Here is a 9,869-nt window from a genome sequence, read left to right on the forward strand (position 1 = left end):
TCCCACGTGTCCAGCTTGAACGTCACGACACACTCAACTCCTGGGAAAATAAACCGAAACTGGTACGTAGAAAAACTATAATGTTAAACTACTCAGAGCATTCCGAGGCTTGCCACAATTTTTCTATAGTAGAGAGGTTTAAGGGCTTCACCCAACACAAGAAAAAAAAATTAGGAGTCGAAAATATCACCTCAGTACTCCTTTAAAAAGGTCTATACATAACGGGAGGAGGGCTTTGGCTTGACCTACCCGTTTAAGCATTTCCCGCAGTTTGGTGGAAAACTTCTAATTTGGCGAAGGTAGGATGCCCTCTTCTCCCTGTGACGCCTCCCTGCACTACGAGTTGGCAGCCGTCTAGATAGTCGCGCTTCTGACCAGTCGCGTTCACGGACTCAACGCCTGAAGATTCGACGACTTACGTAACGTGACAGTGATTTTGGACAGAGACTGAGATCCATGGGCTTAGAGCATTATTTTGATGGAAAAGCTTGCCAGTGCTACACTACAGCAATATAAAAGGAAAAAAAAAGAAAGAGGTAGGAAGGAGAAAGTGCAACAAAGTGGAGGAAACAGACGACCCTGACAAAGCGGATGGCTAAGATTAATCAACGTGGGGTAGGAATTTTGGCAGCGCGAGGCCTAATTGCGCGAAAAAATCCCTGCCCAGCGCAGCCACTCGAGCGTAATAAAGCTTATCGATATATCAAAGAAGAACATAAAGTTACAGCCAATAATGCCTCGAAAGGAAAGTAACAAAAAAAGAGTGAGACGGCAGGAGCGTTTAATGGTCACTTAGAGCTATATTTATGAGGGTGGCACCGTGCAAGCTATTTTGTGCATTCTTTCCAATTTCTAGCTTTTTTTACGGCACAGTTTTGTATAAAAAAACCGCGCTATAAGTGCGGCTTCCGGCGGGCAATGGGCGCTGCGATTTCATCGAACAATCTGAATACCAGGGAATGGCGGAATATACGGCCATCACAATACCTCCTCGAGTTTTGCAGATTCTATTCGTATACTATTTTGTACGCATATATCGCTCACTCTGCCAGTGGTATTTAAAGCGCTCGCGTGGAGCTATATAGCACTGTCTTACCATTAGCCGCGTCGCCCTCACCCCTGTCGTACACTTAGCCGAATGCCTTCATGTGACACTGCGTTCTTCTTTGCAGGGAAGGGGAGGATCAAGGAAAAAAGGATAAATGGGAGCTCAGTAACGGACACTAAAGGGAAACATGAAGTTAGACAGATATATCGCACTTCTCAAAATTTGGAATAGGCCGGAATGAACGGAGACTTGGTAAGTGATAAGCGATGCAAAAATATAACGAGGTTGCCGATGCCATCTTCGGAAGCTAAGTGCTGAAGGTAATAATTGTTTACCAAATAAAACACACGAATGCATTGTTCGCTAAAGTAATCAAAGAGAATTGCTGGCAGCTTTCGGGAACTTTTTCATATAGACTGGAACTTCTAACGCCTGCAGGTGACAGCCAATTTTCGTCAGGGCCTTTGGGAATTGGCAGAACACACTGGCGCAATAACCCTGAGCACCTTGCATGTTTGCCGCAGGTGTTCGCCTGTCATGGCTTTGCCATCGTCACCTGCCCCGTGATGAACTCTCACTACCTGTGCGGGGCGCACGGACAGATGGCGACTGAGGTCGAGGTTAAGCGCGTGTGCTCTAAATGGGCGCATAAGAGCAAAATGAATAAGAGCCCGTATTCACGAAAATGTCCGTGCGCTAAAAAACTGTTTCTAAAAGGTTTCGGCCAATTGTGATAACAGATACATGATTACCCTAGACGGCCGAGGAAGGACAAACAGTATTTACGAACGGAAACATTAGTGAATTCGGTCCGTGATCTCTACAATAAAAAAAAAGGGGGGGGGGGGGCTCGAATAACATGAATCACACGCGGTGCCACTCTTTGGGCGAGCAACCTATAGAAGATGAAAGTTTGGTCTGGGCATTTTCTCAGCGTACTCTTATTATGTTGCAAAGTAATGCAAGGATCTTCTAAAGACTGGATAAACTGATTTAGTACTCTCGATTAGTGTCCAATTAACCTGCTGCCAGAAAAAAAATTAGGTTACAGGGGGCCGAACTCACAAAGAGTTTTTTTCGTAAGAGCACTTCGTGTCACCAGCCGGTCACCTTTGCAATAATGTAGAAAGCTTCTGCCTAGACGAGAGTAAATATGGCGTGTATAGTGGCAAACACACACACTTTGCATTAGCGTTGCGTGTTCGGCACAGCGCATGGCGCTGTACAAGCAGGACTGGGGTCTTCTGTGCGTACGCTATATATATGGAGATTTAGCGCTCCACGCTAGGGCATGTGCGAGAGGAGCCTTGTATAGGGGAACACGGAGCCTGCTGCTTCATATACTTCGAGTCATCGTTCCTGGACTGTGCGGCACTCTCATTCCCAACAGATGCTTGCATTCGCTTTAGGTTTGTGTCTGGATATGCCGACCCCGGAGCATTGTGGCAACAACGGGACACTGCTTGCACAATCCGTGGTTCGATTCTCGGTGCTGTAGGCTTAACGAGAGAGAGTGGAAACCTTCTCTTGTAGTTCGTATACTTTGGCGTCGAGAGGATGTCACAACCTGCTTAAACGCTAGCACGGGCGCCATGCATGCGAAGTGTTTGAACGTCAGAATGATCACAGAAAAGTGAAGAGTGGTCGGTGTTGTGCCCGCTACATGAAAAGAAAGCTGAAAAGAAACTTTGGCTTATTAACGCATTCCCACAGCAATGAAGGTACAGCACTGTGTTAACTTAACAGTTATTACACATTCGGTTAGCGTATGTTTTTACATTTAGATGGCGCAGCAACAGTTCGCCCTTGCGTTAGAGTTCCACTCTTCTAAAAGGTTTATTTGCGCCACGTTCCGCAGCGTATCTCAGCGTTAGCGTTGCGTCACATGCTAACAATCACTTTACATTATCTTAAAACTCGCTAATGTATTCGCTACAACAAGCGTCGAGGACCTGTCTTAAAGAAGTTCTGCAGCGAACGGGCTTTATTATTTCCGGCTCAAAACGACAATTCCTTTATTTGTTTCGTCTCGCAGTTTACCCCGCCTAATTAATTTACAGCATCTGACTGACGACTGATTTACGCACTGTTAAACGTTGATCAATTGAGCGTTGTTCGACTGGTGAAATAAGTGATAAATGAAAAGAAAGAAAGAGCGCACCAAATGAGAATAATTGGAATCTGGTGCAGAGTGATCAATATAGTGCTTTGAACGCCGTTGTATTAAGTGTTGCTCTCCTACTTCGACTTTTGAAGTCATCTATTTGAGCTTCCTAAGAAGTATACTCATTGATTGTTCACTTGACTTGGTTATTGGTTAATCTTAGGGCTGCACAACTAGGGGTCTGCGAATATTCGAAATTTAGAATACGAACCGAGTAGTCTCTGCAATTCGATTCATATTCGATTCGATAATTCACTATTCGAAGTTGTCAAATACTCGTTTTGTTCAAATACTATAAGGCACAAAAACAACGACAGTTTTCGTAGGCGCCAGGGAGAAAGATTGAAGCAAACGGATAGTTGTCTGAATGATTCTGATGCCGCAGAATCGCGCTGTTGCGCAGACGATTCTGTTTCTGAACAAACACGTGGATGAGATCACTCATGCGTAATAGTTATCAGCCGCTGAGTACACATGTCTCGTCTGAGGCCGCCAACAAATTCCATGTTTAAAAAAAGAATGCCGGGTTCTTTTGTGTAAAAATCAAGATTTGATTATGAAGAATTCCAACCGGGGTGCCGTAGATTAATGTTGACCAGATGGGGTTCTTTAACGAGCCGCTAATGCACTGGTACATGAGGATACTTGAATTCCGTCCCTATCAGAATGCGGGCCGCCATGGCCAGCATCGAACCCACGACCACGAGCTAAGCAGTGCCACGACATAGCCACAGGGCTACCGCGGCGGTTGAGCTTCTCAGTTGACCTGCCAACGAGTTAACGGCATTTCGTATATCAAATAATGTAAGCAAGTCCTTTGCTGCCGAACAGACTCCGTGGATCTTTTTTTCTTTTTTAGTAATTGGAAATAATCGACATTTCATTTGATATACGAAGGCCGTTTATATCGACTAATCGTATTCGATTAGGTTTGAAACTCTCGATATTCGAACACCTCTACATACAACAAAGTCGATTGGAAATGTTGTGGGTGTGGAAATTTCTAGATTAATTTCGACTGCCAACGTGCATTGAAATGGAACAAGGAAGAAGGAACGAAAGGCTGAAACCTGAAGTGGCCATGCAGCACAGCCGACTGAGCGACTTTCGCGTTGCTTCAAAAAACTCCACGAAAATGAAACAGATAACGGGATAAGGGTGTACTCCTTCCTGCGCCAAATCAGCGCGTAAAGCATAAACCATTTGTACTGAGTGGTGTCAACTCAACGTAAAGCTACCATAAAGAATGAGTCTCACGCTAGCCCGTTTTTTTTTTTTTACTTCACTGCAACTGGAAAGGCGAATCCGGCCGCTTTTTCGCTGTTGTTGCTCTCATGGCTCTTACGCTCTCGTGAAGGCTTTGGCTCAGTTATTTTTCTAAAATCTCCTTCGCGAAGGACTCTAGATGCGATTGGAATGCGCTTGCGCACTCGAAGCGCTATGAACACTTGTCATGGGCGGTGCATGGTCCGGATATTACACTGCCTGAGGGCGCAGAAAACTCGTGTCCTATCTCTCGATGCCAAGCCTGCAAGAGTGTGCCGGAGCCAAGCTGCTCCCCCGCCAACCTCCACAATCCCATTTTCTTTCTCTTCCAGTTCGACCTTCAGAAACAAAGCAAAACGCGAACTGAAGTGGCGGCGAAAGAAAACGGTGCGACTTCTTCGTTGCTGAGATGAGTGTTTGCGTTTCCCCTAAAATTATACCTCGAGTCGCGAGAAACAACCACGCCGCGGCGGCTGAGAAAAATAAGCAAACGCGAAAACCGACACCCCGCTCTGCAATAGCTACCGCGGCAGGGCAGCGGGGGACCTTTAAATAAAAGCGAAGCAGCTAGAGGTCATCGCGACCACATGGTTGAAAAATAAACTCCCATTTCAGCTCCGATGTTCAAAAGGTATACATCAGACAGAAGCTGAAGCCTGCACGCCTGCGTGGAAAAAGAAAAAAAAAATCTGTTGAATTTCTCGTCTGGCGTTTTTATTGCCGCGATGTCTTTTTCTTTTTTTTTCTCTTTTTCACTTCTTTTTTGCTTGTGGATTGTTTCTGAGACATTTGAGATAACGCTCGTGGCTATGATTATCCTCACGTGCATCTTTCGGAGAAGCAGCAAATCAACGAGCGCGTTTGATACACAGGCGTTTCTGCAAACGAAGAAAACGAGAAAAAGGATCCAGTGACCATTGTGAAAAAGCACATGGTATAAATATGCAAGTCGGCAACGCACTCGCGAGCATCCACCTTATTCCTATGCTATTTAGAATATCGACTAAATATCGGCTAAATACTGCACGGTGGGGATAAAGCTCAAGAGGAGGCTTTACATCCGGCCCCAAATCTCATTCATTAGTCCTACTGGCGTCTAACACACCTGAAATCTGCAATCAAAAAATATCATAAAAAGCCAACAAACAAACACATCAAGGACACAGGGGAAATTACTTGTACTTATTAAATGAAATAAATAAATTATAAATTATTGGAATTGAAAGTGGATGAAAAAACTTGCCGCAGGTGGGGAACGATCCCACGTCTTCGCATTACGCGTGCGATGCTCTACCAATCCAGCTACCGCGGCGCCGTCTTCCCCTCCAATTTCTGGGGTATTTATGCGTTACTACTAGAACTAACCCTGGGAGTGTTAGCCAGCGCCACCACTCACAAACCTTGGCGGCGGATTTGGGATATCCTATCCGCCGCAAACGTCACGTGTACGTGATCTTTTTTGGGTGAAGGAAACAAATCCACACGTGCTACCTGAAGCCGTCAATGTCACCGGATTCGAGACCCTCATTATGTAATGAACTAGAAGAAAGGGGTTAACCGAGGGGACCGATTTTTACTAATTATATCATCAGAATCCAACAAACAAAGACACCAAAGACAACACAGGGGAAATTACTTGTAATTACTACTTGAAAGTACTAACGAAATTACTAACTAAAAACGCGCCGTGGTAGCTCAAATGGTAGAGCATCGCACGCCTAATGCGAAGACGTGGGATCGTTCCCCACCTGCGGCAAGTTGTTTTTTCATCCACTTTCAATCCCCATTAATTTATAATTTATTTGTTTTAATTAGTAAGTATAAGTAATTTCCCCTTTGTTGTCCTTGGCGTCTTCGTTTGCTCCTTATGATATGAATCATAAAAATCGGGCCCCTCAGTTAACCCCTTTCTTCTCCTTCTCGTTCAATCAAGAAATAGTGTTACGACTCGCCTCCGGGACGAACACTCATGTAACGCGGCCAAAGACAACGCCAAGTTCTTCAACTAAATTGCTCGGACAACGAAGACGTTGCGGAGAGTTGGAGACGCTGAAAGCCCCATGTTTCCCGCAGCGTACATGGACAAGCGTGCCGGCGCGCATAGGCGTCTGTGTGTTGCGTTTTGGGCTCAAGCGCGAAACCTCCCTTTCTAGCTGCGTGTGGGAGAGCAAGCGACGTTAGACGCAGGAAGGCGCCAGCGTGGTGGGTATGGGCAACCAGCGCTGGCCTGGAGGCACGACGGCAGCTTGAGTGTGCAGCTGAAGTATGCTGAAATGATCCGATAGAGAGGCCACGAAAATGGTACGGCATTTTGGGGGATTACAGACGCGCGCTTGTGTAAACGTTCACTTTAGCTCCATGCGTTCAGCCAAGCTCTGGCCATACCCATGCGCGTTGTAGAAGCGCGACGCTCATACGTTCTGGCACGCCAGTTCTGAGCTCAGCCAGAATCTGGACACATGTACCTCAAGATGAGCGGTGAAATTGACGACGCCAGATGGCAGCATGTGCTGCTGAAAACTGCTTCCGCTGCTCGCTAGGCCGTGTGTTATGGCGCTGCTGTTGGCACGCGAAGTTTCAGAGCTGGTTGCCCTGACGATCGAGCAGCAGCTGTGACAGGCAGCGCGTGCGGCAGCTGACGCTAGCCTCCTACTACAGAACGAGGGTTTTCCCGGGAGGGTACAAAAGCAAGGAGCCTTCGCCTTTCGTGCCCGAGCAGCTTGTTGAGCGGATCGCTCTTTACGTAACGATGTAAATAAAAGCCTCATCTTTCGTTCTACGTTGCCTTGTAACTGCCTTGGCCCTCTCTGCTTATTTACTCTGTCAGGTTCCAGGCAGCAGGGCCAAAGCCGCTTGCAACAACAGCTAACCTAGTAAATATTTATAGCGTGAAAAAAGGGGGTATGACCTATTGGTACATGCAAGATGAAACATTCACGTTGTCAGAGCTATGTGGCCAGCACAATTAACAATTATTAATTTAATTGAACGTGATCTTGCGGCAGAAGGATGTTCTACATCCGCCGCCAAGGTCTGTGAATGGTGGCGCTGGCTAACACTGCCAGGGTTCTACTAGGAAACATAAATACCCAAGAAAGTGAATGGGGAAACGGTGCCACGGTAGCTCAATTGGTAGAGCATCGCACGCGAAATGAGAAGGTTGTAGGATCGTTCCCCACCCACGGGAAGTTGTTTTTTCATCCACTTTCATTTCCATTAATCTATAGTTTCTTTATTTTATTTATGAATAAAGGGAAAATCAGACATCCACCCGTTCGTAGCAATTGCTACAAAGGAAACCCATTTATTTCATTTATTATGCACAAGTAATTTCCCCTATGTTGTCCTTGGTGTCAATGTTCGTTGGCTTCTTATGATATGACTAATAAAAATCGGGCCTCTTGGTTAACCCCCTTCCTTCTCGTCTAATCTCATCATGCCACCTAATTTTCTGCCGTACTCGACTGCGCGTCTCTTCCGCTGGCACCCATTCCGTAACTATAATGGCGTAATGCGTGGGGTTACCTATCGTATGCATTACATGGCCTGCCGAGCTTCACTTCTTTCTCTTAATGTCAAGTAGGATATCGGCTATCACCGTTTGCTCTCTTATCCACACCGCTCCCTTCCTGTCTCTTAAAGTTACTCCTGACAATTATCGGTCCATCGTTCTTTGCGCGGTCCTTAACTTGTTCTCGAGCTTCTTTGTTAACCTCGAAGTTTCTGCCCCATATGTTAGCACCAGTAGAATGCACTGATTGTACACTTTTCTTTTCAATAAAAGTGGTAAGCTGCCAGTCAGGATTTGGTAATGCCTACTGCATGCACTCCAACCCATCTTTAGTCTGTCAACTTTGTTCTCATGATCAGGGTCACCTGTGAGTCATTGACCTAGGTAACCTGGTTCTAGAAGCTGACTGGCGATCAGGAGTTCTTGTTGCCTTGCCAGGATATTAAGCAGTGTCTTCGGCATATTAATCTTCAACCGTACTCTTACACTTCCTTGGTTAAGGTCCACTATCATTTGTTGCAATTCGTCCCCAGTGTTGCTGGATAGGGCAATGTCATCTGCAGAGTGAAAGTCATTGAAACATTCACCGTTGATACTCACTCCTAAGCCTTTCCAGTCTCATAGCTTCAACACTTCTTCTAAGCATGTAGTCAATAGTGTTGGGGAGATTGGGTCTACTTGCTTGACCCCTTTCTTCATAGGTAACTTTCTACTTTTCTTGCGGAGGACCAACCCTATTGAAAAATCCATATACCGCATAACTCCCATATACAATAATCTGGTATGAAACATATAGGATCCCACAGAAAAACCCGTTTTTCCTATATGTCAAATGATGTTATTAGATATCGGAGTTATGGGGAATACAGGGTTTTTTTCAGTAGGTGTGGTAGCTGTCGAATCTTTGTAGGTATTTCCCGAGCTGTTCACGTATGTCCCCTGTGCTCCTTGATTACGCAATGCCTCCATGAATGCTGATAATTCTATGAAATGCATTTTTATTATCTATGAAAGTCATACGAAGAGATTGAGTGTACTCCACACATTCTCGATTACCTGATTGATGACATTGAGGCGATCCATCGTAGAATATCCCTTCCGGATGCCAGCCTGTTCTCTTGGTTCATTGAAGTGTTGCCCTGAGTTTATCGGAAATTATCCTGTTAATATTTTATAAAATATTGAAAGCAAACTAGTGGGCCTATAATATTTCAATTGTTTAACGTCGCTCTTCTTATGGATGAGTATCATATAGGCGTTCTTCCAGCTCTCTGGCGCACTTGTTGTCGTGAGTCCACTTTTATCGATAAACAATTAACTAGGCCCTAGTAGACGCCGTCGAAATCCATGACGTCACGGCTTTCTGGTGCGGGAACTTGAATGCGGCGCCGCCACTCATCTCGCTGAGCACCAAGCATGGGACTTCCGGTGAGGTGCCTAGATTGAATCTGCAGTTTCACTTATCGGCTGGTATAGCAGCACGCTGTTGCAGCTAGTGCGAAAGATATCAACAACATTGATTACTTTCATGAAACTACAAACGCGCAGTTACATCGACCAATTGAAATTATTGCATACAGAAAGGAAATTATTTTCATGCTCTGATATGCATTTAGATGCCGTTCTAAATTGGAATTTTTGTAAAACTGCCAGTGAGGCAAAGGCGAGATTTTGATGCTGTTGCCTGGAAATCAGGGAGAAATTTTAGCGAAAGGTAAAGCAGGACAGTCAGTAAATATATTTATATCTTACCTCTTGCGGGGGAACATCGAAGGATACTGTACGTAGATCCACCTTGCAGTAGGTGTCTATGCACGGTATGATGAAGAAGAGACCTGCGAGATAGAGGACAGAAGCACCCATTTAGTCTTCACTGTAGA

General features: G+C 45.3%; 1 protein-coding gene and 1 non-coding gene across 7 annotated transcripts in view; one reads left to right on the forward strand and one right to left on the reverse strand.

Moving 5' to 3' along the window:
- LOC139060167 (band 7 protein AGAP004871-like) overlaps positions 1 to 9,869 on the reverse strand; it is a 447,387-nt gene that overhangs the window by 23,462 nt on the left and 414,056 nt on the right. For all 6 annotated transcript variants that reach the window (XM_070539099.1, XM_070539121.1, XM_070539127.1 and 3 more), the window contains one exon: positions 9,742 to 9,824. In XM_070539099.1, the coding sequence (XP_070395200.1) occupies positions 9,742 to 9,824 (83 nt within the window). The remainder of the gene's footprint in view (positions 1 to 9,741; positions 9,825 to 9,869) is intronic.
- TRNAR-CCU (transfer RNA arginine (anticodon CCU)) lies at positions 6,163 to 6,234 on the forward strand. Its single transcript has one exon. It is a non-coding gene; the product is annotated as a tRNA-Arg (tRNA).

The sequence above is a fragment of the Dermacentor albipictus genome, chromosome 1, assembly GCF_038994185.2.
Source record: "Dermacentor albipictus isolate Rhodes 1998 colony chromosome 1, USDA_Dalb.pri_finalv2, whole genome shotgun sequence".
Lineage (NCBI taxonomy): Eukaryota > Metazoa > Arthropoda > Arachnida > Ixodida > Ixodidae > Dermacentor > Dermacentor albipictus.